Source organism: Vombatus ursinus, unplaced genomic scaffold, assembly GCF_900497805.2.
Source record: "Vombatus ursinus unplaced genomic scaffold, bare-nosed wombat genome assembly UNPS02014784.1, whole genome shotgun sequence".
NCBI classification, from domain to species: Eukaryota; Metazoa; Chordata; class Mammalia; order Diprotodontia; family Vombatidae; genus Vombatus; species Vombatus ursinus.
The window spans coordinates 6,523,017-6,545,712 of NW_020954562.1; the positions used below are offsets into that span (position 1 = coordinate 6,523,017).

At 38.1% G+C, this 22,696-nt stretch overlaps 1 protein-coding gene across 2 annotated transcripts; it reads left to right on the plus strand.

Annotated features, from left to right (window-relative positions):
* The first annotated feature begins 385 nt into the window (after window positions 1–385).
* Window positions 386–22,471, plus strand: LSM6 (LSM6 homolog, U6 small nuclear RNA and mRNA degradation associated). Of its 2 annotated transcripts, none has more exons than XM_027867010.1 (4): window positions 386–448; window positions 13,075–13,178; window positions 16,002–16,115; window positions 21,239–22,471. In XM_027867010.1, exons 2-4 carry the CDS (start codon window positions 13,085–13,087, stop codon window positions 21,271–21,273), a joined length of 243 nt encoding a protein of 80 aa, XP_027722811.1. In that variant the 5' UTR covers window positions 386–448; window positions 13,075–13,084; the 3' UTR covers window positions 21,274–22,471. The 2 variants fall into 2 exon arrangements, with proteins under 2 accessions (XP_027722811.1, XP_027722812.1); XM_027867011.1 differs by lacking the exon at window positions 386–448 and adding an exon at window positions 5,732–5,768.
* The last annotated feature ends 225 nt before the right edge of the window (window positions 22,472–22,696 follow it).

Below are 22,696 nucleotides of genomic sequence, written 5' to 3' on the forward strand. Positions count from 1 at the left end.
AGCTCTAAATCTGTGATTATCACACCCACACCACACACCAATCACAGGAGCAGCCCTTTGCCTTCTAGGTCCATTGATTTGGACTTCCTGTGTCTCACCAGCACTAACACCCCCGCTTCCACCACTTTAAACCCGCCCCTCGCTGGTCTTGACCACGCCCCTCACTGACTCGGCCACGCCTCTCTCCGGCCTTCACCCCGCCCCCGGTCGCTTAACGACAGTTACTGCAGCCGCAGGGAGAGGGGGCAGGAGTCAAACTCTCCTGAAGGAGTTTAGGCACTTTCAGAGCGCAGCATTTTTGTCCCTGCAGGCTGACCGTAGCCCAGGAGAGCCGCGATTGGTCCGACGGAGGCGCGCGCTCCGAGATCGCTCCGGAGCGGGGGCGCGCGCGCTCTTGGCGGGAGGCGGAGGCGAGGCCGTGGCTGGCGTTGGCCCGAGGACCTCAGAGGTGAGCGGCGGCGGGCCGGGAGGATGCTGGGGCCTGTCCCCGAGGCCTGAGGGCCCCATGGGGAGGGGGCGGCAGCGTCTTTCTGAGAGAGCCCCCCGGGGTGACCCGAGCGTTTTCAGGGGCCGAGCCTTTTCGTCTCAGGGCCTCCGGCTGGGCGCTCCTGGGTCTTCCGAGGCGGTGCCGGCTGCTCCTTCCCCCCAAAGCCCAACACGACCACCCCACCCCCCGCAGTGTGTGAAAAGCGACCCCCGGGGGCGACCGGAGGCCTGGTCAGCCCCGGCACGCACCAAGCACGGCCATCGCGTGGGAAAGAAGGACGCACCCGGCTTCGGGGCAGGGGCGAGCCGCGGCTCCAATGTTAGAGCGTGGGAGCCGAGGCCTGGCGGGTCGGGCAGACCCCCGGGGATCTCGGGTTCAGAGCCGAAAGGGGGTGTGGAGAGCGATCCTCAGGAGCTCCTCACCTTGTGCTCCTGAGCTCGTTTTAAAAAAAAAAAACAAAAACTTGTTTTAATTTTACTATTTCAGTATACTCGGTATCCTTCGAAATCCTAATCTTACGTTGTGACGTTACAGACGTTCCGAGGAGGGGCGTTACCAGACTATCAGAGGGGCCTAGGACCCCACAAAGTTAAGCCCCCCTGCTCTGCCCATCTGCCTCCTTTTACGAAGCAGGAAACGCTGGAGGCACCTGAAGACTAGCTGTGCTGCTTCCAGCAGGCTGTCCACCGGGAGCTAAGACCTCCAGCCACAGTCTCTTTAACCAGGTCCCTCTAGCACCTGGGTCCTCTTGTATAGACTGAGTCCACACAGGAGAAGTTATGTTTGGAATGAGTCAGAAAACCCGGACTGCAGTCCCGTGAAGGACCCCCTTCCCTTCGGTGTGCTTCATTTTTTTTTTCTTTAATAAAATCGAGGGATTGGGTTAGAGTCAATTTAGCAAGTTTCCCCCTCACCCCTTAGAGCAGCATAGGAGATGGGTAACTGACCTTGGAGTCACTAGGAACTGGATTCCAAGTCTTGTTTCTTGATACATCCCGTTCTACATCCCGACTGAAGCAGGTCTCTTAACTTTTCAGTGCCACCTGACAACATTTCTTTAGAACAATTTAAGCTGCAGAGTTGTGGGTTTACTTTCCTGGAGTGAGTCTTTAAATAACGCCAAAGAGAAAGCAATTGTTAAGGGGCTACAGTGTGCAGAAGTAGTATGAGGTATTGTAGAGCGCCAGAGTTGGATTCAGGAAAACTGGACTTCAAATTTTGCCCGGAACATATACTAGTTTGGTCACCATGGGCGAGCCATTTTAAACTCCCAGTATCCCCAGCAGCCTTCTAAGACTAAAAGTTATAGATGAGTTGCACAGATGCATGTTTGGAGACAGTTCTCCCCCTCCACCAATAAAATCACAGGTTGAGACTAGACCCAAAATACAGAAGTGCATAGTCAGAAGCCCTGGTGACCAATGAAGTTGCTGGTAGCTCCAAATTCTGTTTCCTTGATTTGATCCCACTTTATTAGGAAGAAAAGATGTTAGAGTTGCTGGGTAGGGGATTTGACAGATGAAGTTAAATCTGGGTTTTCTATTCTGGTCCAAGTTTGAAGGTGATTTTTTTGGTTTTATTTGCTATTTAAAGGCATTTAGTCAAGTTTTTATTATGAATTTGTGGCAGTTCCCTATGAGGGTTAGGTTAGGTTTTTGGAAATGTTTTGTGAGGATTGCACTTTGGGTATATTTTCCAAATTACTGTTTTGTTGGTCATTGTTTGTCTGAACTTTTGTTTATAGAGCCATTAGGAATTTTAAAAGTTTGCTATCAGAGAAATGAAGTTTATTTTCACGTCTTGATAGAGTTGGGGAGGACCAGGAGAGCAGAACGTTGTGTATATAGGTGGTTGATAGGCGGTCATTTTGCCTTTAGGTTTTGACAGTGTTTCTTAGTTACAAGGGAAGGTTTATGGGGACAACAGGGAGAATGGGAATAATAATTAGTACTATATCGTAATTTAAGGTTTGTAAAGCACTTTACCTAAAATTGGAAAATGGCTAGTATTAACAAAATACATTAATAAAATTATGAATGCCACTGGAAATAAGCACATTATACCTGTAATGTATTTGTTATACTGTATACTATTATTATTTTGACTCCAGATCCAGCCCTCACATACTGAAAAGTTTAATACTAAAAATCAAGAGAGACTGATTTGATGTGGAATCCCTTTCAAGATTTTGACAGTTTAATTTTCAGGCTTCTTCAAATCTTTTATTATATTAGGTAGGACCATTTGAAAAAACAACACCACTTTAAGAAGTTTCCTTGTTTGCTTTCGAGGTTACTCTTCCAGTAGCAAGCTTTAAATTAAAAAACAAACGAAAAAGCTTCTCTCTACTTTTCTCTTGTCATTCGATATTTGTTAAATATTCCCTTGTCTGGAACTAGTACTTGAGGAAGAGAGGTTTTATAAGATCTGTTTGGAAAATTACAAGACCTGGATTTTGTTGGTAGCTTTTAGAAGTCCATTGCTCAAACCTACATCACATTTGAGTGGAGGAAAAGGAATAGTAGAGTTCAGACCTAACCATAACTAGTCAAACATTTATGGGATATAATAATATTTTTGATGATTATCGTAGAGGCTACATGATATGATAGTATAGTGGATAGAGAGCCAGCCTCAGAGTCAGGAAAACCTGAGTCCCAGTTATGGTGTAACTCCGGCCAAATCACTTAATTTCCTAGTGCCCTAGGTTACTCTCTGAGACAGTAAGTTATAAAGCATCTGCATTGGTAGAGAGGAACTTTGTCACAGGGAGTTCCCTATATCAGAGAAATTACACGTCAAATTTTTTTTTAAGTTGCTTTTCATATAGGTTTTCAAGGTATATAAATGGCATCTTACTTGTTAGGTAAGTCACCTTATAGACATTATTGTTGCTATAGAGTTTTTTGTTTTTTGTTGTTTTTCTTTTTTTTAGACCAGATCTGTGATTTCATTGGTGAAGGGAACCCAGAGTAAAGAGACACCCTTTACGTTGCAGAGCTGGCTTGCTCTTTAATTTTTTTGTCATAGTTACCTTGGGGCACCTAGAGGTTAAGTGATTTATCCAGGGTTACACAGCAAATGCAGAAGGTTGACAATGAACCTCTGTCTCCATGACTCTGAAGCTAGCTCTCTATGCACTTACTCCATCATCCTGCGCTTCAAGTATTATTATTATTTTCATTTTTTACAGCTAAGAAAACTGAGGCTAAAAGTGATTATGTCACTTGCTCATGATCACAGTGCTATTAAGTATTCGAGCCCATGTTTTTTCAACTTCTTAATCTAGCACTCTAGCTGTTACACAAAGCTGTAGGGGACATTGGAGAACATATGTTTTAGGGCCCTGATTTCTTCTCCCCCCTCCCATTTATTCATTCATTCATTTATTTTTAGTTTTCAACATTCACTTCCATAAGATTTTGAATTCTAAATTTTCTCCCCTTCCCCAAGATGGTGTGCAATCTGACATAGGCTATACATATTAAACATGTTTTCACATTAGCCCTGTTGTAAAGAAGAATTACAATCAATGGGAGAAACCATGAGAAAGAAGAAACCAAAAAAAAAGAGCAAATAGTATGCTTCAATCTGCATTCAGACTCCATAGTTCTTTTTCTGGATGTGGGTAGCATTTTCCATCATGAGGCTTTTGGAGTTGTCTTAGATCCATTGCTGAGAAGAGCTAAGTCTATCAAAGTTACTCATAGCACAACATGGCTGTTACCATATACAATGTTCTTCTGGTTTTGCTCATTTCACTTAGCATCAGTTCATGTAAGACTTTCCAGGTTTTTCTGAAGTCTGCCTGCTCATCATTTCTTATGGAACAGTAGTATTCCATTATGTTCATATATCACAACTTGTTCAACCATTCCTCAATTGATGGGCATCCCCTCAATTTCCAATTCTTGGCCACCACAAAAAAAGCTGCTTATAAACATTTTTGTTCAAGTGGTTCCTTTCCCCATTTTTATGATCTCTTTGGGATATAGACCTAGAAGTGCTATTGCTGGGACAAAGGGTATGCACATTTTTGTAGCCCTTTGGGCATAGTTCCAAATTGTTCTCCAGAATGTTTGGATCAGTTCACAACTCTGCCAGCAATGCATTAGTGTTCCAATTTTCCCACATCTTCTCCAGCATTTATCATTTTCGGTTTTGTCATGTTAGCCAATCTGATGGGTGTGATGTGGTACCTGAGTTGTCTTATTTTGCATTTCTCTAATCAGTAGTGATGTAGAGCGTTTTTTTTTATGACTGTAGTTAGCTTTATTTTCTTCCTCTGAAAACTGCCTGTTCATATCCTTTAACCATTTATGAATTGGTGAATGACTTGTATTCTTATAAATTTGACTCAGTTCTCTATATATTTTCGAAATGAGACCTTTATCAAAGACACTGATTGTAAAAATTGCTTCCCAACTTTCTGCTTCCCTTCTAATCTTGGTTGCATTGGCTTTGTTTCATGCAAAAACTTTTCAATTTAATGTAATCAAAATTATCCATTTTGCATTTCATAATGTTTTCTTTCTCTTGTTTGGTCGTTAATTCTTCCATTCTTAGTAAATCTGACAGGTAAACTGTTCCGTGCTCTCCTAATTTGCTTATAGTATCATCCTTTATATCTAAATTTGTGTACCCATTTTGGCTTTATCTTTGTATGCTTTGTAAGGTGTTTGTCTATGCCTAGTTTTCTACCATATTGTTTTCCAGTTTTCCCAGCAGTTTTTGTTAAATAGTAAGTTCTTATCCCAGAAGCTGGTGTCTTTACGTTTATCAAACAGTAGATTACTATAGTCATTGACTACTTTGTGTTCTGTACCTAACCTGTTCAACTGATTCACCGCTCTGTTTCTTAGCCAGTACCAAGTAGTTTTGATGAGTGCTGCTTTATAATACAATTTAAGACCTGGTGCAGCTAGTCTTAATTTCATACATAAAGGCATCAAGGCATAGTGGATAAAGAATTGTTCTCTTAAGTCAGAAAGCCTTGGGTTCTCACATGGTGAGTCGTTTGACCTCTCAGTGCTCCCAGACAAAAAGAGCTGTATTGCTCAACTGGCCAGTACCAGTTGGGTCCCCAGTGGGGCAGCTCCTACTACTCACAGGGTTGTTGTTTGTTCTTCATTCTCGAAGAGGACCACGACGTCATGGAGGTGATGGCATGACATGCAAGTGAATTGGATTTAAGTGAGGGAGGGCTGTGCAAAGGCATCAGCCTCACTTTATCCTCTAGAGCCATCTGGATCCAGTGGCCAGATACACATCAGGACTACTGGTAAGCAATACAGCTCTTTTCTATCTTTCTTTCTCTCTCTCTTAATTTCTCTTTTTTTCTCCTTTCCTTTCCCTTTCCTTCCTTCTTTCCTCCCTCCCTTCTGAAACTTCATCACAACATTTCTTGGGGTTTACAAGCTGGATTTCTTTCTTTAGGATGGTGCCTTAAACCCAAATCACTCTGGCTCTCATTGATTGGCCAACAGTAGGTCCCAGACCAAACCTCACTTGGTCATAGTTTGGGCCCTGATTGATTCCTGTGAATTTAACTAAGAATTGTTTCAGTTTTGGCCAGAAACCCTGAGGGTCTTCCCTTTCCAGTTAGTTTTTTTTTTTTTTCTGGATTTTGGACTAGGTTAAAGAGGCCATTCTTTGCCTTATTTTTTTTATCTAGCCTTAATTCTTCATGGGCATTGTCTCAGTCAAACTGAGACCTGCTAAAGACTAAGGTCTTCTACCGCTTCTGGGGCTATCTCCAGTCATCCTGAGGTGTATCTGGCCACTGGACCCAGATGGCTCCAGAGGAGAAAGTGAGGCTGGTGACTTTGCATAGCCCTCCCTCACTTAAATCCAATTCACTTGCATGTCACGGCATCACCTCCATGCTGTCATGGTCCTCTTTGAGAACAAGGACAAACAGCAATAAGCTCCCAAACACTTTTTAAAATCACAAATTGCAGAGAATGTGCTGATCTGCATATGTAAATACAAATCTGGTTAAAAATAAAATCTTAGGAGGAAACTGAATCCCAGTGGTATTCAATAGCAGAACCTGAATTTAAAGCCCCTTAGTCAGGTCCTCTAATTCCAAATTCACTTTCTGCTACATTCAAGTGACATAATGTATATAAAGAAATCTGCAAACTTTAAAGTGCTATGTAAGCATTAGTTATTACTGTTATTTTATTATACTTCAGTACTTTTCAGCTATCTACAGTTTAAGTTTAAAGGTAGTAAGATGAACAGAGAAAGCACTTTGGGCCACTTTTCACTTGATCAGACAAGAGAGACCAGAGCTAAAGTCCTCAAAAGAACTCTGGAGATCTCTTCCTCAATTCTTGATGCTACCCTTAAACACCATCTCTGTCAACCACTATACACATTGAATTGTACTTACCATTTTCCTTACAGCTTGCTGGTGTTGCAAATGTGTTTGACCCAGAACTGTATGAATTGTTCCAAGTGAAAATTTACAGATTAAATACCTCTAGGAAAGAGGATGATCACTTCCTGCTGGAGTCTTCCCCTAAGGATTTTGCTCAAAGTAACACATGATTTTTTTTTCTGTTTTGGCCACTATATCTCAATACTAGCTGTTATCCTAATTTACAGTTCTCTCTCATCTCAGTCATTTCTCAACATTTTTCAACCACCCCTCCCACTGACTGTTTCAAATTGTGCTTCCTAAATATTTAGAAATAGGCTTTTGGTATCCTACATGTTAATAGCAAATAAACCTGTTTTCTTGCCTGCCCCTTCATTTTCTTTTTAAAAATCTCTGCAGAGCATTGGTGCAGTGCAGTTTGGTGAATGATGTGGTGCTGGATATCATGCCAGCCTAAATGAAAAGTGCTGACTTTGATTAAATAAAGCAGTTCATTTTAAACACGGTGGTGGTGGGGGGAGAGTGAGATAATGGTCATCATGCCTGTTATCTAGAGGGAGAAGTTCATAGGAATAAACTCTGGACATAATGACTATTGTAGTGCTTTGACATAGTAGGAACTTCGTAGAGTTTGCACAGTTGTTGAAAAGAATCGTAAGATTTAGATCTGAAAGGAATCTCAGATCATCTAGTATGACCCCTTTATTTTACAGATAGGGAAACTGAGGCCCAAGGTGGTTATATGTCTTGATTAGGATCACAAAGGTACATGGGCTTACTCTACCCTTTTCCAATGGTCATATAGAATAGATAAGACTGCTCATACCACTTGTATAAGCAGAGTCACCAATTTTAGTCCTTCCAGTAAGACCTCCAGGTCTTATCATCTGCTGTGCCATTGTATCCTTACATCTGCTGGGCTTTATCTTCCATGCTGCTAATGCCCTCCAGACCTATAGGAACTGCTGTCTGACTTATTGTGTCCTAAGGACACTTGGGTTCTGCCATCCTGTATCTGAACCCTTAGAACTTTTAGGCCTATACATCTACCCTGGACTGGAATCTCATGTGTCATCTCTTCCCATTAGTGTGTGAGCTCTTTGAGAGAAGGTACTGTCTTATCTTTCCCTTTGTATCGCCAGAGCTTAGCACATGATTAGTGCTTAGTAAATCCTTTTTCGTTATTCACTCTGGTTTGAGAGGGTTGTTCTATATGAGCTCTGAGATCCTTTCCATCTCTAAATCTGTGAAGATATTATAAGTGCAGAACTGAGATTTGAACCCAAGTCATCTTTATTTATTTATTTTTTGCCGGAACATCTTATTCCAGATCCAGTGCTTTATGCATTACACAAGTTTTAAGGTAAATGTGCAGAAAATCCCTCGATCCTCTTGTGGCTACATCATTCAAGAATTTTGTTGTCTTCATAAACTAATATCAAAAGAGCTATGCCTTCAGCTTTATTCAGTTTCAAAGATAATTTAAAATTAAATCTTCCAATGGAAAAAAAATTATAGTGTCATTTAAAAATTTACCTATATAAAATGATCATTGGCAAACTAGTAAATAACAGTAATGACTTAAAATTAACTATGTAAAAATATATTCAATGTAAAAATATATTGGTCTACTTAAATGAAAGATCAATGTATTTGAGGATATCAGCCTTTTTCTAACTATACACTTCATTAATATTTGCCTTTTACATGTCTAATATGCTGAATACTTTAAGTGATAAAAGAGACTTTATTGTTGTCCCTATCTTCATGGAGCTTATATAGATTTTTGGAGGGATACCAGACTCACACACATGAAAAAATTGAGAACAATTGCAAGACACTATACAATGAAATGCAAAAGTTGAACATAATAAAATTCCAAACTGATTATTGGCTGGAGTTACAAGGGAAGGCATCATGGAGAAGAAAGTAGTACTTGAAAAGATAATCAGCAGACTTTTATTAAGCATGGACTGTCCCAGGCAGCACTCAAGACACTGGGGATAAAAGACAAAAAAAAAAATATCTGCCCTTATGAAGCTTACATTCTATAGGGGGTGACAATATAAACACATATAGGCTTATACAGTTTCATATATGTATATAGATGTATAAGATAAGCTAATTGTGGGCACAGGAAGGGGAGGCAGTTCTTGTTGGATCAATTATTCATGGTACTTATTGCTGGAACCTTTTCTAACTCTATCATTCTATCATTGTCTCCAGAAATTCATCTTCCTATAGATCAAATTAGCTTTGAAACTCAAACCTTCTCGATTTCCCCCCCTTCCTCTTGGTCCCCTTCCTCCCTTTGATTGGAGAGGGTAGAGGGTGGACATCAGGAAGTTCCTTCTAGATCCTCTATGTAAAGAGGGGAGCCTAGGGCAAACACCTCATCATTTCCCACCTGGCTGCAAGACTTCATTATGCCCATAGGCTGAGCACCCTGCCTCCTTTTTGGTTTCTTTTTATGTTATCTTTCCCCTTTAGATTGTGAACTCCTTGAGAGCAGAGATTCTTTTGCCTTTCTTTGTATTTCCAGAGTTCAGCACAGTTTGGCTTGTAGTAGGTGCTTAATAAGTATTTATCAACTGACTACGTTAGTAGTTGACAGAGTGAAAGATAAATTCAAGCTTTCTAACCTTGCTGCTAACTTGAAACATCAAGGTTCTTAATAATATTATACATCTAATTCATTCATGTATTTTAGTGTCCTCAGAGTGTGCAAAGAGTGTCGTCTCTTATATTTAGAGAAACTGAGGCACAGTGAGGTTTATTACTCCTTGACTTTTTCATTTTTGGTATAATCTCAGAATTTAAAGGCAAACTTTCTGAAGTGATAACCTTTATCACTCTCTTTTAGAGAAAGTCAGTGTCCAGCTTGTTTTGCTATGAAACATCATTTATCCTGGGCTTAAAGTAAAGCAGTTTGTACATAAATAGGTGGTTGCTTCCCCCCACCCCCCCCATTAAAGTGAATGCACACACACAAAACTACCTTCACTGGTCCTAAATTTTCTGTTACAGTTTTTGGTTTTTTAGTTTCCTCCCTGTATTTAGTACAACTTCAGTATAATTTTCATACAGTGTGAAGCCGGTAAGTATTGTTTCCAGTTATTCTTGTGACATACTTTGAATTATCAACTGAAGCTGCATTCATGATACCAGAACTAGGCAGTTTAGTAGAAAATGGAATTGGTTAAATTGTTTTTGAAATATGGACAAAATATTTAATTTGACATTTCATTTTTCTTTATGGGTCCCCTTCTCCCTTTTGTTTTTTCAGTGTCTTGTTACCAGAATATGAAATTGAAGAATGGCTTTTTTTTCCCCTCTTATGAAATCAGGCTGGTTTGCAGGTCTCCCTCTGAGCTGGAAAAGGAAATGGCAAACGTTCAATGTCTTTGCCAAGAAAACCCCAAATGGGGTCACAAAGAGTGGACATGACTGAAACAATTGAAAAACAAATTCTTATAAAAATTTAATTTACTGAGATGATTGCCGTTCTTCCTATTAATCTACCCTTGCCTTGTATAAAAGCTGTAATTTTAACATATTACAAACTTTTGAAAAACAGGAGTGGATTTTATTTATTTTTGTAGTCAACAGTACCTTACATATGATAGGCTCTCAAATATTTCAATGAAAAACTAGCATTTATCAAATGCCTACCATGGGCTAAGTTCTGAGGATACAAATGGAAAAAGTAAGACTGTCTGTCAAGGAACTTACATTTCTAATAAGGGATACAACACATCTAGGAGAGTGGGGACTAGGGAAATGAATTCTGGGCTTGAGAGCCAGAGATTGTGACTGGAGCCATCAACAGTCTCATGTTAGGCCAATACTAGAAAGATCTAATATCAATGGCAACACCATATTGATTAGGGAAAAAGTTCACTGGCATAGCATGTGCCCCAATAACTATCCTGGTTAGACCCCATTTCCAGGTAGATTACTGGATGGGATATGAAGTATGATCTTGGACCAGCTAAATATAGTGAATTTGATGAGTTTTCACTCATCCAACATCAGTATAACTTAGTCCCTGGGAGAGTGCCAAAACTGGGTGGATTAACTTTGCCCAGGGAGGTGGGGAGAAAGAGGACAGGGACAAGATAAATGTTATTGTAGATTGAAAAAAAAAAATTTACAGCTTGTTCAAGTAGTAAAACCTCTGTTCCTCACTTTATCAAATCTCCAAGATAACTGCCCTGAAACTAAGCAAAGCCCAAATTGTTAAAAGGACTGCATGTTGCATGTTAGGCCTCTGCTATTTTGTAAAAAGAATTTATCAGTGAATAATTTCAAAAATGCCTCCATTTTTTTCCTTTACAAATTTTAAAAACTGGTAAAAGCATTTTTGAGGGTAGAAAATTTTTTAAAAATTACATGCCACCTTGCAATCTAGAAATTAGGTGGATGCTGAATTTGACCAAAACAAAAGAATAATTTCAAAATCAGGTTTCATTTGATTTGCTTCTCAAACCTTTGTAAGTAGCTGTTGTAAAACAAGATGAGTTGGAAAAAAATGGTGAGCCGTATTTTACTTGATGATTTAATATGATGGTTTTGCATCTAGTGGTGGTTCCCTGCTCCTCTTTTTTTTTTTTTATAAATAGCTACCATTTTTTAAACTAATGTTTTAATGTAGAAAACAAAATCTTTGACTACATTGGGGACTTTTCAATGTCTTGCAGTTTACAGTTTATATTCCAAAATTTTATTTTTATCTAGTTCTTTGGCAGTTTATTTCCTGTAAACTTTTTTTAAATTTTTTTTTATTTTTAACATGTGTTTTTAAAACTTTGGGTTACAAATTTTCTCCCTTCCTCCCTCCCCACCCACCCTCATTGAAAAGGCAAGCATCCCGATGCAGGTTGCAGATGTGTAGTCATGCAAAACACTTCCATAGTATAGTCCTATTGTGAAAAACTAAGTATATTTCCCTTTATCCTATCCTACCCTCCATTTATTCTATTCTCTCTTTTGACCCTGCCCCTCCTCAGAAGCGTTTGCTTTTGATTATCCCCTCCCCCAATCTGCCCTCCCCTCTATCAACCCCCTGCTCTCTTGTCCCCTTCCCCCCTTATTTTCCTGTAGGGTAAGATAGATTTCCGTACCCCCTTGTGTATGTTATTCCCTCCTTAAGCCAAATCCTATGAGAATAGGATTCACTCATTCCCTCTCACCTTCCCCCATTTCCCCTTCACTGTAAAAGCCTTTTCTTGTCTGTTTCATATTGAGATAATTTACCCCATTCTACTTTTCCCTTTCTCCTTCTTCCAGTATAATCCTGTCACTCCTTAATTTTATTTTCCAGATTATCAACCCTTCATCTTCAACTCACCCTGTGCCTTCTATCTGTCTATACATACATATAATTTTTTTCCCTCCCACTACCCTAATACTGACAAAGGACTCATGAGTTACAAATATCGTTTCCCTGCAGGAATGTAAACAGTTCAACCTTAGTAAGTCTCTTAGTATTATTATTATTTCTCTTTCCTGTTTACCGCTTCCATGTTTCACTTGAGTCTTGTATTTGAAAGTCAAATTTTCTATTCAGCTCTGGTCTTTTCCTTAGGAATGCTTGAAAGTCCCCTATTTCATTGAATGACTATTTTTTACCCTAAAGGATTATACTCAGTTTTACTGGGTAGGTGATTCTTGGTTGTAGTCCTATCTCCTTTGCCCTCCCGAATATCATACTCCATGCCCTGCGGTCCCTTCATGTAGAAGCTGCTAAATCTTGTGTTATCCTGATTGTGTTTCCACAATACTTGAATTGTTTCTTTCTGGCTGCTTACAATATTTTCTCCTTGACCTAGGAATTCTGGAATTTGGCTACAATATTCCTTGGAGTTTTCCTTTGGGGATCTCTTTCAGGAGGTGATCAATTTCAATTTTGCCCTCTGGTTCTAAAATACCAGGGCAGTTTTCCTTGATAATTTCTTGAAAGATGGTGTCTGGGCTCTTTTTTTGATCATGGCTTTCAGATAGTCCAGTAATTTTTAAGTTCTCTTTCTTGGATCTATTTTCCAAGTCAGTTGTTTTTTCAATGAGATATTTCACATTCTCTTCTATTTTTTCATTCTTCTGGATTAGTGTTACAGTGTTCTGTAAGCAATTTATCCATGTTTGGTTTCTTTCTTTTGTGGATAATTAACCCTTATCTTTTTCTTTTTTGTCCTCTAAACAGGATTGCTACAATGAGTCTACGGAAGCAAACTCCCAGTGATTTCCTAAAGCAGATCATAGGAAGACCAGTTGTAGTAAAGTTAAATTCTGGAGTTGATTACCGAGGTAATGGTTTCTTGCCTACCCACTTTATGTATCTTTATAACTAAATAGTGTAGATTCACTTTTTTGGAGCTTTTTTAGAACTCCCAATAGGTAGACAAAAGCTGTTGGTTATTAAACAGATTCTATCACCACCTATTCTGCTTTAACCAGGGAAGATTTGGTACCATAATGACAATATTTTATATACTTTTGTCTTGGGCTGTATTAGACACAAGCTTTCTTTTCTTAAACTCTTTGAATATCAGTACCTCTAATGATACCCAGGACAGAGTGGGGATCAACTCTGGAGTTAAGAACTTTGGGTATTAAGATGATGTCCTGGGATTGTCACAAAGCACTTGACATTTAGTAATCTGTTTTGAAATCAGTGGACTAAACAAAAGATGATGTAACCCTAAAGCAATATTTGTTCTTAAGAGATGAATATTAGAATTCTGTAGTTCAGAACCTTAGTACCCAAAAACTTTTTTTTTTTTAAACCTTGAAGGAATGGAGTGAGCACTGAACTCAGAATCAGAAGATCTGAGTTGAAGTACTGATTGCTACACTTCAGAACCATAGCCAAGTTTTGTCACTTAACCCCTCTAGGCTTTAGTTAGTTTAGCATCATGATAAAGATTAAAAGTACTTGCACATAGGGTTGGTATGAAGTAAAAACATTTTTGTTAATTCTCATTTGTTGAAATTAAATATGTTCAGATTTGGGAGATCACTTTCATTACTAAACGAATCAGTTTAGTCATGAATTCTGCCAAAATTGCTGGATCTGTTGTTGGAGTGGGGGTAGGGGAGTTCTTTTATATTGACAGTAGTTGCCTTCTCAGACAAAATGAAGGAATTTTGATGTATAGGAAATTTAATGTATACATTATAGATAATTCAGACTGGCAATTCTGTCTTTATTCCATATTAAGGTTTTGTTGACTTTGTGGGGGCCTAAATTTTCTGGTTAACTGGCTTGGTTTTTTATTTAGCATATTTAGACACTGCCTTCACGACTTAAAATGAATAACATAGTTCAAGACTAATTGAATTTTATAGTAGGATTAATGGACTTATACTGTGTAGAAAGGCAATGTGAAATATCCATGCATTGCTTCTTAGCCATAAACTTTCAATGAGCCCAGAGAAAGTAATAGGCTTTCTGGGACTTGAATATATGAGCTAATTGATTAGTGAGGGGACAGAGTGTTCTGTATGTTCTGACAGTGCTGAGCATACTTTGGATGTGCAGGAAATAGATCATTAAAAGTAGTTTTTGTCTTTGCATAATGCTGAAGCCAAATATTATTGCACTATTAGAAAATATTATTGCAAACATCATTTTTTTTGTGTGTGTGGTTGTTTAAAATGCTCTTGGTATAACAATCTGTTCATGTATCTATTTTAAGAGGGATTGGAAGAGGTTCTGATTTCAGCCTTCTCCACATCTAGTTTAACTGATTTTTTCATCTAGATAGATTTACTAGCTGTTGCTATGGGGAAAATGTCTTTTAATCAGAAGATGAAAGTTTAACTATAAAATACTTTTCCTTTTCAAACAAATTTGCATAACTGGAGGTGGAAACCATTAAAAGCATGTAAACTATGTCTCAGAAAAAAGGTTCATTCATATCTGTAAAGAAGTTAAATACTCTAAAAACAAGTCTTTCCTACTTATTTTATTTAACATTATGTAATTGTAAGGTTATTAATTAGATAAAGCCTTTTTTTTTAACTTTCCAGAAACAAGATTCTGATATTCTTTAGCCTGTTCTCATTTCCTCAGTCACAATTTTGAAAAGGATTCTTTTTCTTGTTGTTTGAGGTATAATGGGGGCACAGGCAGAGAAGGAGGAGCATATTAACGAAGTTATGGCTTTAAAAGAATTTATTGACAATTGGTCCATTTTCCTTTACTTAAGAGAATTAAATTCTGCAGTTCTTGTTTTACTCTGCAAATTTTCTTGGAAAGTATCACTTTAATTTAGAGACTTTGAGTTAGAAGCATACAAAATTCTATCCTGAAATGACAAACTTAAAGTAAAAAGTTGGCATGTAAAAGTTGTGCAAAATTTATGTCACCTCAGTATGATTAAAAGAATATACTAGAGTGGTTTCCTGGAAAGCTACTTTAGAATGCATTTAGCTACTTTTCTATAGTAGCTTTGATTTGAAAATATATTGTAACTGTAACAAAACAAAATGGGATGTGTCACAGTACAATATGTTGTTGTGTATTCTCAAGCTGCTCCTCACTGTGAGTCACCGCTTTGAGATGTTCTTTCAGTAACACCTGCTGTCTCCTGTTCTATTATTTCAACAGATTGGGGAGACTTCCACTTAACACTGTGGATAAGTTCATCTGCTGCTGTAGACATTGTGAAAGGCTGAAATAAATTAGCCAGATCAAGCTTTTTGATTGAGTGTTTAATGTGAAAGACAGTGCCATTGGAATGGAGCTGTATGAGAGAATGGCCATTCACTGCTGTGTAATTGTAGCAGCTCTCACGTTTTTAGCTTTCAAAATAGGAAACGTGCAGTGATTAAAAATATTCTGTTACGTTCTGTAAAGGCTTTTAAAAAGATGAATGAAGAGTCATTGTTTTACCTGGTGGTTGTGAATGCATACATACTTCTGTATTGTATTCTCTTCAGATTTTATTTATATTGGCATACAGAAAGGGATTTAAAAATTTTGCTTTGTCACTTAACTGTTTGAATTTATATCAAGCCTGTAGTATTCAGTGGAACAAAAAAAGGTTGTCATGTATATTATTTACTCTGTGATTTTCAAGCTTGATTTACTTTGTATATCATCTCTTTATTGTTATGTGTCTCTAGGTGTCCTGGCTTGCCTGGATGGCTACATGAATATAGCTCTGGAACAAACAGAAGAATATGTAAATGGACAACTGAAGAATAAGTATGGGGATGCATTTATTCGAGGAAACAATGGTAATGTTCTTTTTAATAACTACAGCTGTGCTTCTGAAATGATTTTTTCATAATTGCAGTCAATGTTTCTATATGTTTTAAATCAAAGTGCAGTTTCTGTTTTTATGTCTGTTCATAGTGAGGCATGGCAATAAGATGTTTAATTCAGTTTGTGCTTTCATAGGTACTTTTTAATTTAGAGCTAACTGGGCCCAGACTTTACCTTATAGAGTGGGGGTTTCCAGCCTAGGGTATGCAGAAATTTCCAAGGGATATGGAAATATTTCATAAGTATATTATCTTATTTAAATTATCTCTTTTATTTTTACATGCATATGCATAGTAAACTCTAAAAAAAAAAAATTTCTTTCACATTGTATAGGGGACTTGGGAAGGTTGTACAGAAAACCAAGGGATATGAGGGCTAAAAAAGGTTGGGAACTTTTCTGTGATATGGAGCCCACTTGTCTTATAGATACGAAAACTGAATCCAAAGAGATCACACAGAAAGTTAAAGCTGACTAAGATTAAAACCTAAATCTTTATACTCTCAGTTTCTGCTATATGACAACTTGTATCTCAACCTTCAAATGGCTTGAGAAAATAATGTTTTGAAGCAGAATGTCCTTGATTCATCATTGACTTGAATAACATTGGCAGTTAGTTTGTCTTAAACTGATCTTTCTCTGTGGAATGCATCAGATGCTTTTTGAGTTGTGCTTTTAAGAATTCATAGATGACATATAGGACATAATGTGTCAGTGGGATATAACCATAACTTAATAATGACATTCATAGCATTATATTAGTTAAAAGAATACTTGGTCACAGTTTGAAGTTTAAAACCTTATGTAAAGTTGGCATCTAAATTAATGGTAGCTATTTATTTTAGAAAGAGCCATTGTGGCATATTGGATAAAGAGCTTGCCTTGGAGTCAGAAAGACCTAGTTCAAATCCTGTTCCTGACACAGACTGACCTTGTGGTCTTGGCCAAGTCACTTTCCTTCTCACACATGGATTAGGCTTCTCTTTAAGAGTAAATGATTACAGAGAAGGTACTGACCTGCATTAGTAGAGGGAATTTCCTCATCTGGGAGTTTCCTATACCAGTGAAATCACAGGTCAAGTACCTATTCTCTATCCAATTTTTTTTATATATGCCCCATCAATAAGAACTTTGAGTTCTGATTTTTTTTCAAATACTAATTTGATGCTCTTTGGTCTCGCATAACTTGTGTATTTAATCCATTGATTCACAAGCCTTCTTGCTATGATGTTCCACCCAAGCCAAGTTTTGAAATACATACTTCATTCCTTTAGTACTATGTTTCTTTGCGTCAGAGCTTTTGTCTTTTTCTTACTTTAAAAGTGCCACAGACAGTTATTTCCGTATATCTTGTCTTCTCATTTTGATCCCAAATTCAGAATTTCCAAATTTTTGCATTTTATTTTTTAAAATTATTTTATAACATTTCATGTCCCACAAGATAAAGAATTCTTCATTTATTCTCATGTCTTTAGCTTCCTCATCTATAGAAGAACATTTATAATACCAAAAGTTCTTCTTTGATGCCTCATTCTGACATAAAGCTGACTCTGGGCTATGCTATGCTAAGTATAAGCTCTGACAGATCCTACATACTGTAGTGAATACAGACCTGGCAGCGGAGCAGGTTGGCTAAACGTGGAAAAGTTTCATCATTGGCCACCCTATCTTGTGAACCTGTTGGCTTCAACATGGGACTTTGGAAGTAACTCCAGTCTGCATCACTCAAGAGAAATAACCATCAATGAAATCACAGAATTTCTGAAATACTGAATGGTGTTTTTTGATGACCTGACTCCTAAGAACAATGCTAGTATTATAATCAACTCTTAATTATTTCAGTGCCCCTAGGAAGGTTTCCTCGTTTACTGTCTGGATCTTGACATTATTTTTTCCTCCATCCCTAGCCAGTCAACTTTCCTGCCCCACAACTATCTGTGAGCCCTCTCTGTCTCTAACTTTGAGGTGTGATTTCCTTGTCTTCTAAAGGAATCTATGGCTGCCTCTTCCCACTCCCCAACTTTTTGTGGCCCGCTTCCCTTGTCTGCTGACTGTGAGTTCTTTGTCAGAAGAGCAAAAGATCCATCCTCTGCTAAAGGGAGAAAGAAGCATGCAGTTTTCTGCACATTTACTTCTGGCACAGGAATTGCTTTCAGAGATGGTTATTTTGAACAACTCAGAATTTTTAAACTTTTGTAGTTCTTTGATCCAGATATTTAGAGCAAATTATTTAATGACTAGTGGTCACCTGGTGTTCTAATCTTTGAGTTATAGTCAGGGGGTATTAGTGCTTTTGAAAATTAAGGACTATACTAATGCCAGCTGTTTTGTGAGTGATCTTCTTTCACCTTCTACCACCTCCCCTTTGGGAATAGGTGTATTCTCTGCTGAATTTGCTTATGACCTTTCCCATAACCTTCTTAATGGCAATCATGTTAAAATTCTTACTAATTCATAACCCAGATGCTTTGGAACACCTTTCCTTAGGTCTTGGAGAAGAGCCAAGGTTCACTTGGTTAATCTATATGCTATTTTTACCTCAGAATTTCTTAATGACCATTGTCAACAATAAATTTGACATCACTAAGCTGTGCTTCAAAAAGCAAGGGACCTTTCTTGAATCTGTAACCAGATCTACATGACCACCAAATTTTGGCCGATACTCACAAGCCGAGTCTTTTGGGGAGGGCAGATTGGGTAGTTAGATAGACATATTTAAGAAACAACCATTGTGTGTATCATTCACTATTGATTTCATAGCTTTTAACCTGGGTTTAGTGGAGAGTACCCTCATAAAATGGCTTTTGGACTAAAGTTCTTAACCTTTTCTGTGTCGTGGACCCCTTCTCAGAATGATATTTTTGAATGCACAAAACAAAATACACAGAATTATAAAGGGAACTAAAGGTTTGTGGAAATAAAGGTGTTAATTTTTTTCTCATCTAAGTTCACAGACCCCTTGTCCATGGATCCCACCCAGGTTAAGAATTGTAGATGATCTCTGAGGGCCCTTTCAATAGCCTATCAGCTCTGCCCCCACAGCCATGAGGGGGAGAAATCATTGTAGAGAGGGGTCCCACTTTCCTCTTAACCACCAGCAGCAACTTCTGACCAACTACCGCCAACATCTGCCTGTCAGAAAGGAGCCTTGGGAGTGGGGCACCCCTCATACCCCTGGTCTTCCAGCCCAACCCTCAGGGGCCAGTCATTCCCACCATCTGCCACTCATGGGGCCAGCAAGCCTACCTGACTAAAGCAGTGAGGCCCTCAGAGACAGATGGGATGCAGTTTGTGCCAGACAAGTCACCCCATCACCACCACCTTGATTTGCCATCTTCCCTGGTACCCTGATGGATATAATCAAGGACATTGAACTCAACCTTGGCAATAGCAGTGCTTCTCAAAGCACTAGACCTACTTCCAGCCCCACCCTGCCAACCATTATTGAAGAGAGAAAGAAGGGAAGGGGCACTTTTCATTATCACCACGGGCAACAACTTCTGACCAGTTACCACCAACAGTCACAAGAGCCCTGGGAGTAGACGCACAGCCATCATCTGGGGAAGGCAGTGCCTGCAAAGAGGGGCCGATCATTCCTATCAATTACAGTCAGCTGCCACGCATGGGTCAGCCAAGCCCACCTGGTTGAAACAGTGGACAGGGCACCTTGAGGGAGAGACAAGAGGCAGTATGTGGCAAGCAAGTCAAATCACCATCTCCCATTGGTCCCTAGTAGAGATCCAGTTGAACTCAAGAGCAACCCAGAAAGGAAAGTTCTTGTTAGTAAAATCCTTGGCATTTTCAGATGGTGATTTTATCAATGAAATGACACGAAAATAATAACATTAATAATAGCATTTTTATTGTACCTACTATGTGCCAAGCAGTAAGTGCTTTAAAATATTATCTCATTTAATCCTCGCAACAGTCTTGGGAAATAGATGCTACTGGTTATTCCTGTTTTACAGTTGAGAAAATTGAGGCAAACAGAAGTTAAGTGACTTGCCCAGGGTCACACATCTAATAATAAAAATAAAACTTTAACATCTGTTTTGCTGCTGCACCCTAAGAACCATAGAACCTTTCCATTTGACTTAGACTGAAATTTTTATTCTCTCCCTATTTGCTTGTGAGATCTTTGAGAGCAAGGGTTGTCTTTTCTATTCGTATTTGTGGATAGTAAGGACTTAATAGAGGTTTTATTCATTCATTTATTTTCCCCATCAGTTGGATTTAGTTTAAAAAGTGAAACAATGAATTCATTATTTCTGTTGGGGGCAGGGAGAGATAGAACAAAAAATTAGAAGTAGAGCAAAGGACAGAAATATAATCCAGAAAGCAAGAGGAAAAAAATAGATTTAGGAAAATGAGATCCCCTACTCTCTGACTTCTCTTGCCTTTCTTTGTATCTCTAAGCACTTAGCGCAGTGCCCAGCACATAGTAAGCACTTAATAAATGCTCATTGACCAACCTGTTTTCCATTGTCTTATGTAATAATTTCCTTTTATATAATGTTTTAAAGTTTACCACATACTTCCCTAACAGTAGCCCTGGGAGGCTGCAAAGTTGTTATTTGCCTAAGTGCAGAACAGATAATCTCTGGCAGAAACAGGACTCGGAATATAATAGTAATAGTCTATTTTTTTGTAGATTTTATTCTGACATCCCTATGAGGTGCTGAATGGTACTAATCTCAGGGATTCAGAAAACTTTCACTTTTTTGGGAGCATAAACATAATACTTTGTATTTTTGTAAAATTTATATCCCCAGTATGTTAACCTGAATTAGCTTATTTTATCACTGTGAGGTGATAGCTTTTGGCATCACTGTGAGGTGAGTCTTAATTTTATATAAATGTCACAGTGAGTAAAGATCCAGAGCCAAAATCAGAATGTACTGCTCTGGACTTCAAGCTCAAGTCTAGAGTCATTCATAAAGTAATATGTCCTAAAGTTCATTTTATGTTGTGAATTAAGTGTTTTTTTGAAATTTGTTTTTTAAAACTAGGAAATCAAAATATATTTTCTATAAAACTTGCTATTGTAATTGTTTTCAAGAACATCCCTTTTAATCAATTTCTTATTTTCTTTTTCAGTGTTATATATAAGTACACAGAAGAGAAGAATGTGAAGATACCAGGAAAGGAATAATTTTGTATTTTCATATATTTTTTAAAAAATTTAAAAAAAATTTGTTCCTATTTTTGTTATGTAAATTTTCCTGTTTTCATTATAGTTTATGCACTGACTTGGGGGGAGGAAGTGGAGCCATTTTAAACATACATAAACTAATGGTTTCAGTTGTACAGAGCTGTTCTACCCTTTAAGTTTGGTAACTTTCTTATGACTGTGTCAGTGATAATGAATAAAAAAACTAAAAGGTAACAGATTGTTACCTGCTGCTGCTGAAAAAAATTTTTCTCCCAATTTAAAATTTCAAGTAATGAAATCTACTATGAAGAAGGCTTTTTCTTTCTCATACCCTTGACTGAAAGTAAAACAGTTGGATGGGATGAGCTTTCCAATTCAGGCAATTTCAAAAAGTGTTACCACTTGTTTTATTGCTTTTCTTTTCTGCCAAGCTACAAGTTACACGAATATATTAGTAGAAATGCCCTATTAAAAGATGTCCAACTTGAGTCTGAAACTTTTTTAAATGTCTGTAAATTTTAAAATGTAGGTGCTAAACAATTAAATCCCCTGGAAGTAGGGATTAGGGGAGGGAGGAGTAGGTGAGAGAAGGGTGGAGGTAGACCAGAATTAAATAGTTTGAATCAAATGTAATGGTAGCATTTCCATAAAAAGAGTGTGAAGGAAAAGAACTGAGTATGAAAAGTAGTATGCGTGTTAACTCTGGGCCAATTAAGTGAAAAAAATTTTCATTTGGTATCTGTCAGCAGTTATCCTGGTGTCTGTCCACTCCCTTCTTCCCTGACACTATTCTAGTTAGATTTTTTAGATGTCCTTATTTCTTTTCCTCAAGCAAAAATGACATAAGTATAATCTGTTTTTACAAACACAGTAGGGGACAGGGCATCTCTGTATGTTTCTACAACAACACTTTTGATTAAAGGAAAGCCTAGTGTTTCTAAGGTTTGAAATACTAAATTATGATTTGGAAATAATCCTATGTTAACCTTCTAACATGTTTGGAAAGTAATTTTAGGGAAGCCTTTGCAATAGAAGTCTGAACTAAATTTGATCATGGTTTTATCCAGTAGTCCTGCCTCAGACCTCTGCTTTTATGTTGTTTGGCACAAGACAGTGGCTTTAGGTAATATGTCTCCCGCCAAGTGAGTTTTTACAATTTATTAATGGGCTTTTCAAAACCCTGTTTTATTCTCTGAATGGTTTTATATGGTGTCTTTAGGAACAACAAATACATCTAGGCACTATGGTTGAATGAGCACAAGACAATTGTGCAAATGTCATATTGGCCTTCCTCTTTCCTTCCCTTCCTTTGTCCCTACTCTAATATAAACAGGTTCTTGGTTCCAGGAACCAGTGGTGTAATTTTAAACAATTCCTTCCTTGCAAGTTGGTGGTGGTAGGGA

Bases quoted from the DNA above. Each gene is read 5' to 3' on its own strand.
- LSM6 (XM_027867010.1), top strand. From the start codon at position 13,085: ATGAGTCTACGGAAGCAAACTCCCAGTGATTTCCTAAAGCAGATCATA. The intron at 13,179-16,001 runs GTAATGGTTTCT...ATGTGTCTCTAG, and splicing joins TTCTGGAGTTGATTACCGAG to GTGTCCTGGCTTGCCTGGAT. The intron at 16,116-21,238 runs GTAATGTTCTTT...TTTCTTTTTCAG, and splicing joins ATTTATTCGAGGAAACAATG to TGTTATATATAAGTACACAG.